The sequence below is a fragment of the Lepidochelys kempii genome, chromosome 8, assembly GCF_965140285.1.
Source record: "Lepidochelys kempii isolate rLepKem1 chromosome 8, rLepKem1.hap1, whole genome shotgun sequence".
NCBI lineage: Eukaryota > Metazoa > Chordata > Testudines > Cheloniidae > Lepidochelys > Lepidochelys kempii.
Window position 1 is genome coordinate 56,506,808 of NC_136387.1, and position 20,416 is coordinate 56,527,223.

Here is a 20,416-nt window from a genome sequence, read left to right on the forward strand (position 1 = left end):
CACACAAGAGCAATAAAAATTATAGAACAGATGACGCCATCTGTTTGGTGCCCTTTATTGCAAGGGTACAACTCTGTACATTGAACCCAATTTAATACCCAGTCCCAATGTGAGGTGGGTGCTAAGATATATATTTTACAATTTGTGGTTCTTTTTGACACTTTTCCTGATGTTTAAATGTTTCTTCTGGTGTGTTTTTATCACTTTACAGTCCCACCACTTGTGGAAGGGGGAGAGGAACCTTCAAACTATATTGTGATCCTTCATAGCCCCCTGGAGCTGGATTGTCCGGCAACGGGAACCCCTCCACCGACTATCATGTAAGGCGGTTGGTATGTCAGTTATAAATTCCACAACTTGCTTAGTTGGGCTTGGAAGTAATCGTTATGCACTGACCATACCATTTAATCATAGACTAAAATACAGTGGGTTAAATCTTGGCCTCGTTGAAGCCAATGGCAAAACTCTGACTTCACAATTTTGTCCCCCCCCCCCTTTTTTTTTTTAAAGTAGCCTTGTTGGTATACCAAAGTAAATATTTCAGAGACCACTCTGGATTAAAAAGAAGTGGCAGAACTCTACTAATGACCCTTTCCCTCTCCTCTGGTAACTATGGTCTCTCTTGCATGGAATCTTTCACTTCAGTCCCCTCCCCTCTTCTTTGGTGGCAGCTGTCCTTTCTGCCTCTCCCAGTGCCTGCCTCCTTCCTTTCCCCTTCTCTGGTGTCTGCTTCCACATTTCCTGATAGCTCGCTTCAAGCCCTCACTTATCTCTGGGAGCCCGAAAGAAGCAGAAATCTATGTAATATCTCCAGGCTTCCTTGAAAAATAGATCTAGTTGTACTTTGACTTCCCATTTCTAGTTAATAGAAACATGTCTCTGGACTGTCACCCACTTAAAAAAAATAAGCATCTTAAGATTTTGCTTTTCTCATGCTAGGTGGTTGAAAGATGGCCAGCCAGTTGAAGAGGGAGATGGATATAAGATCTTACTAAATGGACGCAAACTTCTCATCTCCCGTGCTCAAGTGTCAGACACAGGCCACTATAAGTGTGTGGCAACAAACAAGGCAGGAGACCATGAAAGGAAATTGGATATTACTGTGCATGGTATGTTACACAAGGGAGGAAAAGAGCAGCAGACTGACTTTATGTTAAAATGATGTTGCATACCTTCATTAGCAAGAAGGTATTGTAGTTTTATACAGAACTATAAAATTTGTAGCAATGCGGTGATAAATTGGAGACAGTGAGTAGAATTGTAATAATCAAAGCCATTTGCATTGGAGAGATTCTGTAGGTTGCACATTAATACTTTCAAGTAGTGATTTATCTTTGTTTGTGTTGTGTCTTGCAGTTCCTCCAACAATCAAATCCACTGGTCCTTCTGAGAGAGCTGTGGTGGTATACAAACCCATGACACTGCAATGCATAGCCAATGGTATTCCCAGCCCTTCTATTACGTGGCTAAAAGATGGCCAGCCAGTAAACACAGCCAGAGGAAATATACGAGTAAGCACAATGCTTTTGTGGCATCCAAAATTTGAAAGATAGTTACACAAAAGTGCTAACACTCACCCCCATTAGTTTTCCTCTCCTTTTTTATTTCTCACGTGATACAATGAAGATGCTAAAGATCCACCCTGGAAGTTGATGGGAGTTTTGTCTGAGTAAGGAATTTGGGATTTCACTCAGTGTTCTGTTGTGTGAATCCCTTTAGAAATCCATATGCTGTGTTTGCCAGAAGTCTAGTCTGTAGATACAATGTTCACACCTCTCAGCTGTGCCTAATTCTCCAGGGGTGGTCTTCTTTCCAACTGGAATAGCTACTGGGGGTAGCACCACCCATTTGCTGACTGGGAAGCAGGATGATGTAAATTTCTGTCTAAGCACCACCTCTGTGTCAATTTGGCACCTAAATCTTCTACTCTCCTTGGACTGTGGGATTCTGAGCGTTTGGAGACAGCCCTTCACGTTGGAGAGGTTTGTGTGGCTCTCCCAGAGGCTTGATCTTGTGCAAATCCATGCCTCTCCTTGTAACTCCTTGGCACCACAGTGCTTTCCAGGAATGGGGCTTGAAGCTGCTTTGATCTATGCTAGACTGGAATGGCTTCTGGCATCCTGCCGGCAGTCCTATGCAGTAGCAGCCTTCTCTGCCTGCAGCCATGGCTTCACAGTGTTTGCCTGTCCCTTTGCCAACCAGATCTCTTCACAGCTGTATCAGCTAATGAGTCATCACAGCCCTGTGGCTTAGGGGGTCTCTAACCTTCCAGACTAGGCCTCCTGTGTGAATGTAAGCCCCAGTCTGAAAAGAAGATGAGACATTGTATATAGTGTAAATTTGTACCTTATCATTCATCTCAGTGGCTATGTGTGGAGTCATAATGCAAAACTATTCTCTGCTTTCTGTTTTGGGGCAGCTGGAGTCTTCAGGCCGCATTCTGCAAATTGCCAAGGCCCTCCTGGAAGATGCTGGTAGATACACCTGCGTGGCAACAAATGCTGCAGGAGAAGCCCAGCAGCACATTCGGCTTCATGTGCATGGTAATGATGTTTCAGCATGTTATTAAAAAAAACTGCCTTAAAATTGCCACTTTTTAGCTTCTAACATGTCCATTCACTTCTTCTATTTTGAGCACATTCAGGAAGGCTATGTTAGCTTCCCACACTTGCATTATCTGCAGAGATGTGTCTCTCCATTTTCCTCCTTTCCTGGTCACTCTGCTTTTGTCTGAACTCATTATTGCCTCTCCAAGAAGTTCAGGGGAGAAACAAGGCCTTTGCATCAGCTGATACCAAATATCACAGGAATGAGCACCTCTCTCCAGTAAACAGTGTGTCATCCTCTTTTACACACTACTGCTGAGTTGAGAGAAGTTTCCAAGACATTAGGAGGTAAACTCGGTGTTCCTGAGCCAGGAAACAAGGTACCACTATCGGCATTACTGATTGGACCCAAATCTTGTGAGAACAAGTGTTCTTTGCAAGTTTCTGCAGAAACATTTTTCCCCATATGTTAGGATCCTTTATTCTTTCAAACTTCTGGAGGGGATTTTTAATTTCCAGATGAACCAATACAGAAAGGAGTAAGGAAAGTTCAGGAGTTATTTGCATGTAAATTTGATAAATGTTTGACCATGCTTTATATATTTGAACCTCAGAGCTTCAAAACTACTGTCCAGGCCCAGAGCCAACTTCCTTTGAAGTCATGTGGTGTCTTTCTAGTGACTTCAGTGGGAGTTGGATTGGAACCCCTCTGTGGCCAAAAGGTGGATGTGGTGGTTTTTCTGTGATTTCTATTGTATCTGTTTGATTTGTGAATATGCAAGTGTGTTACATTAAATGGAAGATTGCAACACCTACCTGCATCAGGATGGGAATGAGGAACCTTGCTCCTCCTATATTCCTAAAGCCATATTTGATGTATCCAGCTGATTTTGTCCTAAGACTGACTCACACTAGTTTGTCTTTTTCTTCTACTCTTCCTGTCAGCAGTGCTGTGTGTCAGTGCCTTGTGTGTCTGCCAGAGGGAGACCAGATGTCCCGATTTTATAGGGACAGTCCCAATATTTGGGACTTTTTCTTATATAGGCTCCTATTTCCCCCCACCCTGTCCCAATTTTTCACACTTGCTATATGGTCACCCTTGTCTGCCACCTTCTAGAACATATGTGGGCTAGGTAAAGTAAAGTGCCTTTCCTTATTAAAGCTCTCTGCAGCATTCAGTTCGATGTAGCCATTTTAAAGTGTAAACTGAGTATGATTAAAAAGCTTGACATGTTAGAAAAGTGACTTTTGAAAACTGGCCCCTTCCTACCCCACTCAAGCTGTGTGTATCTTGAGTCAAATACCCCTACTTTACTGGCAAAAAGAAGTTTTTATTCCCGTTAATGCTGAAGAGCCTGTACAACTAGAGAACAGTCCAACTGCAGATGGGAGCTCATCTGGGGAGAGCCTACAAAAAGGAGGTGTGGGATATTCCCCAGACATTCAGCAGTAAATAAGCATGGTATTTCAGTATACAAAGTGCTCTGTGCACAGATGTTCTGCCAACTGTGTGGCTAAATGATTTAAACCATAATTTTTCTGCCCTTTTTCAGAACCACCCAGTGTGGAGCATGCAGGAAAGATGTTAAATGAAACCGTGGTGGTGAGTAACCCAATCCACCTTGAGTGCAAAGCATCTGGGAATCCTTTGCCAGGTATGTATGTTAAAACGAGTCTGTTAACAGGTTATTCATTTTTAAAGGCTCCTGATGATAACTGAGATTCTTAATGTGAACATAAATCTGTAGTATTTAAACTAGTGAAATCAATAGTACAGTGAATATATAATGGGAAGCTCCAATAAATTTCAGTGATGTACAGTAGATGAAATTTAAAGTTAAAGTAGTAAGGATTCAGTGATCCCCACTGTTTCCCATTCAAATGAATGAGAATCGTGGATAAATTGTCCTCTCATAACTCTACCACCGGCCATGTCCACAGTAAATAACAATGTTAGCAGATGTTATTGTACACTACATGCTTCTGTGAAAAAATAGAGAAAAACAAATCCACTCACCTAATCTTATCAGGTTAATACTGCATAGTGTGGGTCAAATTTACAAAACCCAGTGTAATGAGTATGCCTGCAAAAATGGGCCAACACTGAGGACCCCATCCAAAAACACACTATTCCACCGGGTCTTTCCATACTCTTCCGTGGACTTTGCATCTGGCCCCTCGTGCACATGGAAAACCTCAACGTTTATTTCCTGATTGGCCTGTTGAGGTGGTGGTAGGTTATGCATATGTTTTTGGAACTGCATCTTCAATGCTGGCCTTTGAAAATTTGGCCTTTTTATATCTAGTCACAATTTAATTCACATTTATTCTTATTGTGCTAAATCCTTCTGTAACGATGCTGCCTTGGGTGGGACACATCTGAGAGTATCAATTCAGGACAAATTGCTTAGAGCAGAGCAGTTACAGCCCAAGGCTGGGGTTCCTTTGCACACCAGGCAAACCAAACCAGCCAAACAGAGAAGACTTCAGTTTTACCCCACTGGCTATCCAGAAGTCCTACAAGCAATTCCCTTAGACACTCCAGTTTCCCAGTATCACCACCAGTGCCACTCGTTATGGGGACAAATGGTTATGAAAACCAAAACCCCAGTAAAAGAAAAAGGTTCTTCCGATCCCAAAGGACCAAGCCCCAGACCCAGGTCAATATACAAGTCAGATTTTACCCACAAAGCACTCTGTTGCCAGTCCTTTAGAATCTAAAATCTAAAGGTTTATTCATAAATGGAGAAAGATATAGATGAAAGCTAGAATTGGTTAAATGGAATCAATTACATACAGTAATGGCAAGGTTCTTGGTTCAGGCATGTAGCAGTGATGGAATAAACTGCAGGTTCAAATCAAGTCTCTGGAGTACATCCACAGCTGGGATGGGTCATTCAGTCCTTTGTTCAGAGTTTCAGTTTGTAGCAAAGTCCCTCCAGAGGTCAGAAGCAGGACTGAAGACAAACTGGAGATGAGGCAGCTGCCTTTTATAGTCTCTTCCAGGTGAAAGGACACCTCTTTGTTCCTACTGTGGAAAATTACAGCAGCAAGATGCAGCTTGGAGTCACATGGCAAGTCACATGTCCATGCATGACTCAGTTTGCAGGCTGATGCCATTGTTTACATGTTGGTTGGAACGTTCCCAGGAAAGCTCAGATGTGGATTTGGCATCTCCCAAAGTCCATTGTCAGTTAAGTGTTTCTTGACTGGGCACTTACCGAGAATAATCCCTTCTCAAGAAGCGGACCAAATGCTTCACTGAGGCTACTAAGAATCAAACACATTAAGTAAATAGCCAATATTAATAACTTCAACTACAAAAAAGATACACACATAATAGACAGCATAATCATAACCAGCTCATCATAACCTTTCCATAGATACCTTACTGGATCTCCTTTGTACAAGATTTGGTACAACTATAGGACCTTGGTTGCAGCAGTGATCTATACAGTCACAATTCATGTCAATAACCTTCCTCATTATATTTCCTAGTCAAATGCTCATTGACTCCAATGGGAATTTGCCTGAGTAAGGACCTCAATATTTGGCTCATAATTAGGACAGATGAATGCCTTCAGATAAAATAATCTTTACCTAAAACTTGGGCTGAAACAAACCTGAAAGACAAGCTCAAGAAGCTGGATTTCAAACACCCTATTGTTTGAATGTTTTCAGATCCAGGATTTTGGTTTGGATCCTTTCCCACTTTGAACCTCTTTTAAGGTTTGAGAAGTGTGCATTTTTTCCTTTCTGTAATCTGTATGTCTGAGAACTTCCTGCTCGTGCCAGGAAGTGAAAGAACTACAATAATGTGAGAGAGGTTGTTCTTGTAGCATTTGCTGCCCAGTTAAACTCAGGAAATACTGAAGTTCTGCAAGAGGGCTTATTTTTATTTAGTTTATAGCCCAGTTTCCAGAAAAAAGATTTGACTAAAGTTCAAATGAGCATCCAAACTGAACTTTTGTACCTTTTGGATCTGATTTTTCCATTGCCTGTCATCCTTGTGTAGTCATTTACACCTGTAGAAAGTTAGATGTAACATATCAACAGTTCCAAAGGGTAGCATTGTACGCCCACTTGGCATGCATTCATTTTTCCTCAGCACTGTTTCTTCAAACCTAGTGACGATTATTTTTTTAAAAGGTTATAGTCATAGAATTCTGCCAGCTCTTCTACTTATGATATACTGCCAGGTGTTACAAACTGTCTAGAAAGAATAATTTTCAGTGCAGAGCAAAAATTTCACTTTGATCAACTTAAACCCCGCCCCCCCCACCAAACAACCTAAAACAAAAACAACCCTTCCCTCCTACAAAAAAAACCCCCAACGAACAATCGAGTGTATCACTATTTAGATTAGGGAATAGAAGCACCAAGGAAAATCTCACTCCCTTCTTCCTGGAGTAAAAGGCAGAGCATTTAGCCCAATTACTGTGCTGGGTTTTCAACTCTGTATAACCCTGTGAAGGAGCATCAAAGGTTCTTGAAATACAAAAAATGTTTAATTGCTACACTGTTGTGCTAGAATGCTACTTTACCATATCTCACCATAATTATGAATCCCAAAACTCCTGTTCAGTTCCATGAGAATTCTTTGTGCTAAATGATGGCAGGATATGGCCTTGAAAAGCAACAACAACAGATCTCCTTGTCTGAGGTGACTGAAAAAAATAGGGTGTTGCTTGCAGTCACACTACCTTGTGTTGTGATTAGCATGCAGTTCTCACAAGTTAATCAGAGTCAAGCCAATGTATTTCTTGGATAGGAGACCTCCATAGAAAACATAGGTATTGTAAGAAGTGATTCAATATGTAAAAGTTTCATCTGAGGAAGCATGGACCCAGTGTCCCAGCAAGGTGTTAGTGAGACCTGAGCTGATGGAAGGGCCATCATGTGACTGAGATGCAAAATAAGGGTCCTCAACAGTTATGGTCTATTATAATCCCAAAACACTCTAATTCCACCACCCAAGTCGAATTCCTGTTAGGCTTACTGTATTCTGCCTCTGCAAGCATCCACACAAGTTTCAGTTTAATGTAGTATTTTGCATTTTCTGCCTTGAAATGTTGTCATGTTGCAGTGTATTTTTAAACAGGTGTATTTCAGTTTAGTAGTAGATGAAGTGGCCTCTATATACATGCTTAATAGAATGGTTTATTAGGTTGATAAATTGTTTTGGGACAGACGTATCTATATACATATAAAATTATAGTTGTTGTTGTTACTGAATGTCATAGGTGTATGCAGTACCTTACAAAAAAGTTAGTAGTTATCACTACTATTGTTATAACTTTGCTATTACTGTAGTTTAAATATAGTGAATATTGATTTATTTTTAGTTAGCGTTTAGAAAAATTTAACCAGTGTTTGAACAAAGACTGAAAGTTTTACGATAATTTGGAAAGTTTCTTTCTATTGTTGCCTAGAACTAGCTTTATTACTGCCAGCTATAAGGGTACAGTCAGTAACTTTTCCCTCTCTCTTATTTCACATTGCAGCTATCACATGGTACAAAGATAGTCATCCACTTGCTGGCGCTGCAAGTGTCACGTTCTTAAACAGGGGGCAAATCGTTCAGCTTGACAGTGCCCAGATCTCTGACACTGGCATTTATAAATGTGTGGCTGTCAATACAGCAGGAACAGCTGAGCTCTTTTACAACCTGCAGGTTCATGGTAAGTGTTGCATATCATAAAAACAGCTTGAGGAAAATAATCTATGTGCATTTTGCCTGCTCTTTTCCAGTTTTATTATACATACTTAATACAATCCTTCCTATCACTAATTATTTTCTGAGGGGAGTTGTGGAGAATACCAAGGCCACATTTCTCTCTTTAGAGCATTGACATGGGAAAACTCGATTGAAGATGTTTGTCAATTCTGATAGGAGAGAGCAGTTTAGCCAGATCTGTCAGAGAAACTTAAATGTTGCTGCTGCAGCAGTTTGAAAAGGTAGGGGGTATTGTTCATTGTTGATCATTTTGAACTCTACAACAGGTAAATATACCATAGAAAGAAAACAGAAGCTGATTCATAGTTCAGAGGCTTTAGAGGAAATTGTATTTGGTTGTATAAAATTAAAATGAAATTGTGAGTCTTTAGTTTATAGTCACTAAAAACCTGATCAAAACCCCTCAGTCCCTAAGACAAATTTGCCTTCAGAATTTGCTCACACACAACATATTTCAGTGGGAGCCTTCCACTCTAATCTGCAGCCAGAATTTGGCACAGTGGTATCAGGGTTGTATTCTTCCACTGAGATGCACAAACAGCATGTAATTCCTTTTAATGTTAATTAACCAATAATGACCTTGGGCAGTGCCTTTCCTTAGGATTAATGACTATCTGACAGAATTTGATGGCCCAAAACACAGCCAAAAGCAATTAACCCCACCCAGTCATTAATCCCCAGGAAATGTTTGGTGCCAAGGTCATTATTTCTGTTCAAAGCTAAAAATTAAAAAATAACTCTTAAACACATGGGCTTCTTTTTATGGAGGCTGGAGTTTCAGTTCAGTAATACCCTTTGGGTTAGCCAGATAGATTAGACTCACAGGATTTGTTTACCATTCCAGATCAAAACATGTCACCCAGTACTGCAATCAGTTGCAATCAAAGAAAGATTAAACCGTTCCTAATGCACGTAGCCAGTTCAGTGTGTACCTAATGGGTCTGGGAAGAGAACCCGTTCTGACCTATCCAGTGATCAGTTTACACTGTGAAGCATGAGATCATAATACTATTCTTTAACCCTACATAAGTACGGTCATCATGTGTAAATTATTTCTTTATATTTCATTCAGTTTAAAGTAGAAGTTATGAACAATGAGGAGATAATGGACTCTAAAGGATTCATGGCAGAACACAGGAGAAGTTATATTGAGTTTAATGAGCATATATTTCTCTTATCTTGATTCTTATACCATGCTCATCACTGTAGTGTATGACCATATTTCTCATCCCATTAATATCTCATTTTATTCAAATTCTGCTGTAGAAACAGTATTTTGGTTACAGTAGCTACAGCATAAATTGGCATTGTGTTCTCATTGTTTAGAAAACAATACTCCAATCTTAACATTGAAGGGAGTTATAGAACTATTTGTAGGTGCCAAATCTTCTGAATTCAGATAAAGTATATTCATATGATTTCATTGTCTGAAGGTGTTTTTAGTTGTTTCTCACCATTATAAAACATTTGCAATTATCGAAGAACAATGGATACTTGTTACGGCAAATTGTATGGCAAACTGCTTATCTTCCAGCATTTCTGGTTCTACTAGAGCTTATTTATCAGGGAGAATGAATAGTCTGCATCATGGTTTACCAGAAATTGTTCACTCATTAAAACAATTGAGCAACTAGTTTTCCATGAATAATTTATCTGATTAACATACGCTCTTTTTCTATACATAGTACATCTGTGAGTAGATTATGACATTCTTTTCTTTCTATGTTAATCATGAAAGGTTCACTGCAAGTTTTAAATTGTTGTTACAGATACTGAATATTTAAGCTATGTTGCTTGGTTGTAATTGGTGAGATAAGTCACACAATACTGTTTTAATTTCCTGACTAGATAAGTCAAACTTTTCCCATATGCACATCTAAATTTTGTTTTCTGCAAATACTCATCCATTTGACTTTGAATTGCACTGATACAAATATTTGTAGAATATAAAATTCCAGTCACTTGAATGTTCATGGGAAGCAAACATAAAAGGAAAGGAACACAAGGGTGGCCAAAGCAATTCATTTAAAAATTCAAGCAAGTGTCCCTTTAAATGCAGCCCTGCAAAATTCTACTCAGCCACTCAACTAAAGCAAGTAATTTATGACGAGTAGTTAAGATGTTTTTCATTATCATGTAAAAAGTGGGCAGGTAGATTTTGTAGGCGCCTGGACCTGTACATTTTCATGTCAATTTCACAAGGTTGATTTACTATATTCCATATGTATTTGCTTCATTAGATTTAGATTTAAATTTTTGCTTTAATACTCACTGGTAAGATCTTTCACAAGGTCTAAATGCAGTATTGTAAAAATTTGAGAGAACATTTTCAGATTTTATGTTATGATTTCTGGTTTTCATGGCTGCCCTCTGGGCAACGGGCCCATTACTGCTCACCATACTCACACGAGTGGTTCCAATGAAGATATCTGACTACTTATGTAAGTAAAGAGAGTAGGATTTGGCACAGTGTGGACAAATGACAAACGATGGACTGCCTTGCAGTTTCAGGAAGAAAAACTCTTTCCAAAAGTAAGTGGCACATTTAATTTTGTTCTGATTTATATTTCTCCATAGCTATCTTAAGTTTGTTCTGTTTTTCAGTGCCCCCATCAATTTCTGGCAAGAATGAGATGGTGGCAGTGGTGGTTAATAATCTAGTGAGGCTGGAATGTGAAGCCAGAGGTATCCCTACACCCATTCTGACTTGGCTGAAAGACGGTAGCCCCGTTTCCAGCTTTTCTGATGGACTCCAGGTAATCGATGCAAACCTTAGTACTTGTAGGTTTTTTGGTATCTTGACATGAGTACTTAAAACTAGTTTATTTTAATGGAACTGGATTTTTAGAGGGTTTTCAGTGAGGCATGTGTGCCTTTCCTGTCAAGGTTACTGGTTCAAATCTAGCCTGTGTTGGTAATAACCATAGGTATGAAGATTGCTCACTGTAGCCTTTATGAAATTAATTGGTGCTCTTAGTCAAGAGTTCATACTGCTAAAATTGGCACTTCTCAGAGAGGAAAGAATGAATAAGGAAATTAAACCGTGCTGCCACTGTGAGGTGATTCATTTGAGGTCAAGACTGAGCCACATTGGTCAGGCAATTTGGGGAAGTTTGCACTGCAGCTGCCTATGAAAACCTGTCCTGTGGATAAATAGAGGCTGTCAACTAGCGCTTTTTCAGTGGTAGTAAATTCAAACAAAAATGTCCATTAAAGGAATTCAGGGAAGTGTTAACCATGGATACAATGCCATGATGCTAACTAGTAGCATTGTTGTTAATAAAAATAATGTATATAGCACCATACAGTAAAATTGCAAGTTTCAAGTATGTGCTAAGGAAGGATTCCTGTTGAGATAGCCAAGATATGACACAAAATAATAGTTGGGGAGTTGGAGAAAAGAAGATGGAAAGGATGATTCCTGGAAGAAGTGGATTTTAAGGAGAGATTTGAAAGAGGGGAGAGAGGGAATGTGTTAGAAAATGGAGATTGTTCCAGGCATAGAGGGAGGCAAAATAGATGTGAAGCTGAGAGTGAGAGGCTGATGTCCAGATTCTGAAAAGACTTACGAATACACATAGCCCAGTTGGGGCCTGCATAAAATTAAGTATGTGCTTCAGTCTTTGCAGGATCTGAGTTGGGAGAAACACAAGGGAAAGAGAGAAGAGATGTAATCGGAGCATTTTTTTGCTTCAAAATGAAAGATAATGGTTCTAAGATAATGAAAGATAATGGTTCTAACTCTGTTATACTGCAGTATATTACTAGAGAAACTAAAAGAGTATAATGAAAGTGTCCTTTCAACCTTTCTTTTACAGGTTCTCTCTGGGGGTCGTGTCTTGGCACTGACTAGCGCTCAGATCAGTGACACAGGAAAGTATATCTGTGTTGCAGTGAATGCTGCTGGGGAGAAACAAAGGGATATTGATCTCAGAGTTTATGGTGAGCATTCTGACAGCTTCCTATAGTATGAACATTGAAATTGATGCCCAAACTTGTTTTTATCCATAACAAGGGCTCAACTCTTAGAGCTACTTTAAGGAAGGCTGGGCCTAATTGAACATAAACTAGGAAAGAGACCAGGTAGTGAGAAGGAATATGTTCCTCTGTGTATCTACAAGACAAGTATAGCAGAGGCAGGGCAGTGTTAGCTTCCTCCACACTTCCCAGCCAATGTTTCTCAGGCTTGAGCTGGTGGGACCTTCTCACAACCCATTACTGGATGTACTTGTCCTCTCTGAGGTTACAGCAAAGGAGAGCGATTTCACCAGCTGTGACAGAGGGTTCTGTGCACTGTAGTGATGCATGCTTAAAAAGAGCATTGAAATAAAGGCTGGTCTGGGTTGAACTCAGCTGCATGGCAATCTTGAGAAGCCTTGAAGGCTGTCACCTAAAATTAATATTATTGTTAATACTTAACTCCAGTAGGTAGACTAATTAAGAAATGAGAGGGAGAGAAGAATTTGGAATGCTACGGAGGCCGAGATGGTTAGAAACTTGGTACATACTTGACCAAATTAAGAGTTTGAACAAGTTTGTTAACATATCCTGTAAGATAATTAGATTCATTTTAATCCTTTGTTCCTTCAGAAACAGATTCTCTATTTTTTTTTAGTCCCTGTTTCTCAGTTTTGTAATGCAGTTTCCTTTTGAACATAGTTCAAGTCATGTAGCTGAAAGGAGAAGTAATTGGTGAAAAATATTCGGAAATAAATTAGCTTTCTGCAGTAACAGGTCAGCCTTCAATGTTCAGTTCCACAAACTGTCATGAAGAATCCAGGCCTTCTGTAAATTCTACAAAGAAAGTAAGATAAACAGATTTTTTTACAGTTATTATGTTTCTTATCCACAAAGACCAGACTTTTCCCCTAAATTATTTTCAAGCTGTGATATCAGCTGTTCTGTTTAGTATTTCCTGTGTTAAGAAAAACAATGCTATATTATGGGTTTTTTTCTCATGATATCTTGAGACCTGTATTGCTCGGGTATTGAGTGCTACCTTGGGGCAGTTTTAATCTCATATGCACTAATTATGAAAAAGTCTCTTTGTTTTGAATAAGGTTTATGGTATTTCTCCTACGGTGGATGAGGTAATACCTTTTATTTGACCAACTTATGCTGGTGAAAGAGACAAGCTTTTGAGCTACACAGTGCTCTTCTTTGGGTCATTTTAGATATTTCTCACAGACAGTGTTTCCTTTTTCTCCCCCCCCCCATATTTTGTTTAATATTACACGTCGTTTATGGAATGTTAAAGTTGCACAGTTAAAAATAAAAGGAAATGTAAAAGTTAAAGTTCTTGCAGCACCCTTTTATGTCACATTGCAGATGTGTGGTACAGAGCAGAAATAAAAACCCCATTAGACATGTGCAATGTAGCCAAGCAAATGTTGTTGTTAGAACCTCAACTTTTTTCAGTTCTTGATTTATTATATTTTTGACGTCAACTTAATGTTGTATTAATAAAGTTTTTATATTTAATTTGCCTCCTTTTAAAAAAATAGCAGCAAAGGAAAGAAGGTTGAAACAGCACACTAAGTTGCTTTTTACGGATTGAAGAGTACTGATGCAACTAGGCTGTCTTAACTTTTTATGTCATTTCAAGATTTTATCAAGAATTTTACTCTCTAATGCACAGCTGATACTTTCAAAGCTGCTTAGGGTTTTTGGAAGCCCAGTTCTGTCCAATCCCCCTCAAGTAGGTCTGAAAATCTCAGCCTACCATAGATAAGCACACACTTATGAAATTCAGACTTAACCAAGTGTGCACTCACAGTAGCCAGTTTTCAATCATAATTTTGGGCCTTCTCCTCCAAATCCTTACTCAGAAGAGTATCTCACATGAATAAGATCTATTCCTGTAAGTAAGGATATGCAGGATTTGTCCCCCCATTAAAATCTAAATCTCTTTTCAGACTTGGTCCTGAATGTATTCCTCAGTGAGTATTAAGTGTCAAGTGCTAAGGCAGTTGCTTTTGAGTTACCTATGTGTGCGGGAAACTTTTTTTCCATTTTTAAAATGAGGAAAAGTGTAGTTATATATGTGTGAAAATGGGGGAGGGGAGGGAGTTGTCACAGAAACTGTTACACGCATTTAATTATAGTGTTTGTTCTCAGCACATACAATAACTAGCTAGCAAATACCATACATAACACATAGAGGATAACCGTAGAATGGTAGCTTATGAACTAATGATGATTAAATCATTAATTATTGTTCATTTGGCTGGAACCATAAACATTCAGCCTGCTCTGGGCAAAATTCTCCTCTCACTTCCAAAAGATCAGAAAGTGTAGCACATGAGTAAAATGATATTGGGCCATAGAGTTCCTCAACAACTTTCTATTGCCAATTTCCATTAATGGTTCTTTAAGGAACCTAACGTGAGATAGTTTCAACATTAGTCATCATGGCACTGCAAGAAGGAGGTTAAGTCTGTCCTTTCTTTCCTCATCTCATTGCTCCTTATCGTAGCCCTTTGAGCCACATTTGTTCCATGGTTCTAAATGGTTTTCATTTGCTAAATTATATTACAACTATTTGCGTACTTGCCTTAGGCTTTGTCTACACTAGCACTTTTGTTGGCAAAACTTTTGCCAGTCAGAGGAGTGAAAAAAACACACTCCTGACCGACATAAGTTTCACCGACAAAAGCGCTGGTGTGGACAGTGCTATGTCGGTGGGAGAGTGCCTCCCGCTGACATAGCTACCACTGCTCACTGGGGGTGGTTTAATTATGCCGGCAAGAGAGCTCTCTCCCATCGGCATAGAGCGGCTACACAGAAGACATTATAACAGCACAGCTGCAGTGGTACAGCTGTGCCACTGTAAGGTCCGTAGTGTAGACATAGCCTTACTCTGTATCTTCACCATCTCCCTGCAAGTAGAATTTCACCATTTCTCTCCACTAGGAATTTCACTAACATATCTCTGGTGGTGAGAACTCTTTGTACGCAATTGGGACAGTATATCTGATACATGATCATAGACCAGCTGTTTCATTCCACGCACAATGTGTCAAACTGGCTGATAGCTGCCGTCTTATTTTTATTAGGTGGGTGTACTAACTCCTCAGTGTGTCTTGTGAGAGTCTGTGTTGGCCAGGGGATTTATTCTTTGTTTTATGTGTTGTTTTAGTTCCACCAAACATTATGGGAGAAGAACAGAATGTCTCTGTGCTCATCAGCCAAGCAGTGGAGCTGCGCTGCCAGAGCAATGCCATTCCCCCACCCAGGCTGACTTGGCTCAAAGATGGCCGACCTTTGTTAAAGAAACCAGGCCTCAGCATCTCTGAAGATGGAAGTGTATTGAAGGTAAAGTTCACTTGTGAGACTCCTGTAGTGCTTACTTTCTCGGCCGCTTATCAATCATGAAGACACTATTCTTTTTCCAGGCTATCAGCAACTTGAGAGGAGATCTTTACAGTATAAGTCCCATTGATACCCATATGAATAATGGATGAGTGCTATGGGGAACACATATTCCTGAGTTTTTAGGATAGTGTATCATCCCTGCTAAATTTATGTTTAAAGTTTTAGATTGACTGGTGTAAAAATAAACAACTTCACCCTAATAACATTTAATACATAATACTCTATACACAAAATAAAAACCTACTCATAATGATAGTCAAAAGGTTTAATTTTATTTCTAGATTGAAGAAGCTCAGGTTCAAGACACTGGACGTTACACTTGTGAAGCCACAAATGTTGCTGGGAAAACAGAAAAGAACTATAATGTCAATGTTTGGGGTAAGTCTATAATACTATATCAAGCCTGGGGACAAAACTCTGGTAAAGCTGTGAAGCATAATGCTGGAGCACACTGTGTATTTCATATGTAGTTCATTTCTGAGGTTGATCCTATGCTGCCTATAAAATAAGCCATGCTTAGTGTTTCACAAGGAGCTTAGAAATTGACATGGGACTACCCAAATGTTACCTTCAGGCAGACCTAAAATGTATACCTATGCATTATGATACATGGAGTAAAGAAAGCAAAAGAACAATTTTGCCCACATAAAAATATTAGACCATATTTTCAGTACGACTTCAATTTGGCTTCTAAATTAATGTAATCAAAATTTTAGACACCTCATAATCTCAGATTTGCACGCACAAACAATATTTACATATCCGCTTTGGGTAGTTAGATATATAACTAACCAATTTGTTTACACCAATGTCTTTTGGATTAAACCCACATAATTTCCAAGTTTTTGGGGTGTGCAATTTTGGAGGCTGAGAATCCAAATTACTCTCTCATAGTTATATTTACTCTGCACAGTTTAACAGTTGTAAATAATAACAATAGCTGTAGTAAAAAAAGGTTAATGCTAATAGACAGATATGAATCAGAAATCACACATGATGCAGATATGTGAGGAGGTGCTATTTTAGCATAGTCATTTTCTGACCATAAATGTAGCTTCAAAAATAATAATCAGTTTATTCTGTCATCAGCCATAAACAATTAGCTGACTGAAATTTTCTGATATCAGTCAATATGTGATTAGTATGACTGATTACTACTTTTTAGTATAGAAAACAACATTCTTTTATATAAAACAATGTCATTTTCTGTACTAAAAAGTAGTAATATAAAACAATGTTTTATATACTAAATATATGTTTTATATTTATAAAAAGTAGTATATAAAGCAATGTCAAGTTTGGTTGATGGTGCCCTACCAAGTAAGTGAGACCTGAATGGAATCCTAAACCATGTGACTTTAATGGGATAAATAACTTGGCTTAGAGCCAATTAGACTGCTGATTTTGTTTTATTATAAAGGTATGAAAACTTTCCTGTTTAGGTAAAATTCACCTCAGTGCAGGGATCCAGAACAAGGCCCAGGAACCACTTAAGTTCAAATAAGTCCTCAAAATAGAGTGTAAGTGGGACTTAGAAGGGCATATATGCCTTGTGCTGGCTGAATTTCACCCATTATGAACAACAAAAAAAATAACCTTAACAAAACTAAATAATTCCCTTATCCTAGAGATATTTGTATTCAGTGCACATATTTTGAGCCTAATTTTTGGCTTCCTATTAGTGACCAGCAAAGTTAGGTGCAATTACTTGTTCCCTCTTAAATGAAGTCATCAAAACAGAGGCCAGGTTTTTTCAATCTGGCTCTGGATATGTATAATGCATGATACTCTAGTAAAATATTATATTTTCCTGAGCCTTCAAAAATCAGAATTTATTTGAAAAACAGGTGATATAAAATCTTAATTTAGACTGGCATTTATATGGTGGTTGGGGGCTGTGTTACAATGTGGATGATGCCTATGATGTACCTAGTCTGTGAATAGATAGAAAACTTCTGTCTCCACACACTTTTCACCAGCAACACATCCACTCTCTGCATCTCCCACCTTATGTCCATCCCCAGTTTCACAGCAGACTCTCACTGTTGCAAAAGATTCTTCTGTGGCTTCAGCGGAGGGAGCTGGATTTGCTCCTTTTGTGCACAGAGAGCATTTTAATACCATTTTGAAGGAAGAGATAATTTTGTGTTAGTTAGCAGCATTGACTGGAAAAACTTAATGGAAACCAAAAGTTGCCTGTAAAAGCCATCTGTGGTTAACTGTTTAGAATGAAATCCTTTGTTTACACACTAGGAGCAGAAATGATACTTGCCATATTTTTGAGTGGTAAATACAGGAAATGTGTCCATCTGACTATGTTCTGAGTTCTAGTCAGATCCCCAGAGCTAACTCGAATTGCAGAAACTGTCAGAACACAGCCTATGTACTAAAGATAATATTTGGCTCTTTGGAGACTGTCATAAGCTTAATGGTTTGAAGCAGAACAAATGAAACCAAAGCTTGAAACCAGTATAATACAGTATAAAGCTTTACAGTCGCCAGTGTTGAAATTCATGCATCTGTTTCTGCTCTATAAAAAATTAAGAGAATCAGAGGGCTAAAGTGTCAGACCGAAATGCTTTCCTATTTTCATGTGGCAGAAATGTGTTGGATAAGCCATTCACTAGTGAGATTCCCTTCTCCCACTTCAGCCTGAGATATCCACTGCTTCTCCTGGTCAATTTTCAAGGATTTACTATTGTATGTTAAGGAAAGTTGCCTCCCCAGCTCCAAGCAGGCCATTATCTCTTCTGTGGGACCTGACCCAAAGTATTAAAAACTGTTGAAGATCAGAGTGAAAATGGATTGGCCCTTCTTTTCTGTGCTTCCTTTCCTGTTGCATAATAACTGAACAGAGGGGACACTCAATATTAGACCCAGCAAAAGGAAATATTTCTTTGTGAAGCATGCAGACAATCAAAGATTTTGTGGCCACAGGAAGTAAACAAGATTGTGGCTGTAGTTGAATTTTAAAAGGGGCTGAGTAGCTTGCAGACTTACAGTATCAAAAGGTACATAAGCTAAGATAATGAGTTGGGCAATCATTCAGGGTCAGTTTCTGCCTGGCAGGTCTGTAGTGTAGGTAAAGGCATAGGAGCCTCCTCTTATGGTGCAACCTGCATAAAAGCCAGTCAGAATTGCAGCGTATGTGCTCATCAGAGGACAGGAATTGCTCTGATTCTCCTGGAGGAGGGAGCCAGTCACGCAGAGGGAGTATGCTGTACCTCACAGAGGGGTATTCCTCCAGGACAGTGGATGCAGTACCTGTGTCCTGCTCAGTGCACAATGGGATTCCATTTGCTTTTACCAGGTCTGATATTGGCCCAGTGTTAGCAGGTCTCATTCTGATTCAAACTGAGTGCATTTTTTGGTATTTGTTTTCAGTGCCACCGAGTATTTATGGTTCAGATGAACTCTCCCAGTTGGCAGTAATTGAAGGAAGTCTTATCAGTTTGGTATGTGAATCCAGTGGTATTCCACCACCAAGCCTTACCTGGAAAAAGAACAGTGAGTTACCATTGTCAATAATTACAAACTGTTAATTTTCTTCTTGCAGTTTTCGCCATTTTCCCCCTCAGACACTTTGGGAGGAATTTTCATAGGACCCTAAGGAAATTAAGGTGCTTAAATGCCATTGAAATTCAGTGGGATTTCCTTAGGCTCCTTTTACATTCTCAGCCTCAGCGTGATGACAATAGTATCTAGCTACAATCATTGCCATTTGTGATTTAACGAACTTTCTTTTACCCAGATCAATATTTACAGGGAACTGTAAATCCTTGTGGCTTCAGGGTATAAACTGATCACCAGCATATGTCCTCCTTATGATTTAGTATTGCACAGTTAGGTGCATTTTGAATTTTTCCTCACTACACTTAAGCATTGACCAATTGGAGACAGGATATCAGACAAGATAGAACCATTGAACTGTTCCAATATGGTAATTCCTATGTTCTTAATCAGTCCCAGTGTTTAAGTCTAGACATGCCTTTCCAGCGTGTCTTATCTATTTATCTGTATATTTATGTTCTTTTTAGGGCACTGTTCTTGTGGTATCTGAATGACTGAACCTAACTGAATTTTGTAGGAGTTGTAGGAAAAGAAATGTTTGTTATAAAACACTACATTTACTTAATAGAATTTTCAGACAAGATTCAATTGTGGCAAATCCTTATTATGCTGCATTATCATTTAGTCATTCTGTCATCTTATAGAAGCTAAAAAGGCAAATACAAGTTGTCTTATTACTGTATAGTAAGGACTAAATTTTCACACTCTGGTACCTAAAATTAAATTAAAATATTTCAGCATTCAGAAAAACATTTGAAAGTGGCAGCTTCATCTTCAAAGGTTCTGAGCACCCAGAGCTCATACTTCTCAGCCCCTTCAAAAATCTCCTCCATAAACAAATGTATGTATCTAACAGAGCAGTATGACTGCTCAGAGCTCCAGTATGAACCTGCAGAAAAACCTGAGAGTCTCTGGATTAAGTTTAGAAGTGTGAGCAACAAGGGTGATGTCGTGGTGGGAGTCTGCTATAGACCACTAGACCAGGGGGATTAGGTGGACGAGGCTTTCTTCCGGCAACTAACGGAAGTTACTAGATGGCAGGCCCTAGTTCTCATGGGAGATTTCAATCACCCTGATATCTGCTGGGAGAGCAATACAGCAGTGCACAGACAATCCAAGAAGTTTTTGGAAAGTGTAGGGGACAATTTCCTATGAACTAACTAGGAGCAGAGCTCTTCTTGACCTGCTG

General features: G+C 39.1%; 1 protein-coding gene across 1 annotated transcript in view; it reads left to right on the top strand.

Moving 5' to 3' along the window:
• Positions 1-20,416, top strand: part of HMCN1 (hemicentin 1) — a 325,430-nt gene that overhangs the window by 189,285 nt on the left and 115,729 nt on the right. The window contains exons 33-43 of the mRNA XM_073356688.2: positions 212-320; positions 940-1,109; positions 1,357-1,511; positions 2,420-2,543; positions 4,100-4,201; positions 8,051-8,227; positions 10,888-11,039; positions 12,102-12,225; positions 15,422-15,597; positions 15,939-16,035; positions 19,042-19,164. Coding sequence (XP_073212789.2) covers positions 212-320; positions 940-1,109; positions 1,357-1,511; positions 2,420-2,543; positions 4,100-4,201; positions 8,051-8,227; positions 10,888-11,039; positions 12,102-12,225; positions 15,422-15,597; positions 15,939-16,035; positions 19,042-19,164 — 1,509 coding nt within the window. The remainder of the gene's footprint in view (positions 1-211; positions 321-939; positions 1,110-1,356; positions 1,512-2,419; positions 2,544-4,099; positions 4,202-8,050; positions 8,228-10,887; positions 11,040-12,101; positions 12,226-15,421; positions 15,598-15,938; positions 16,036-19,041; positions 19,165-20,416) is intronic.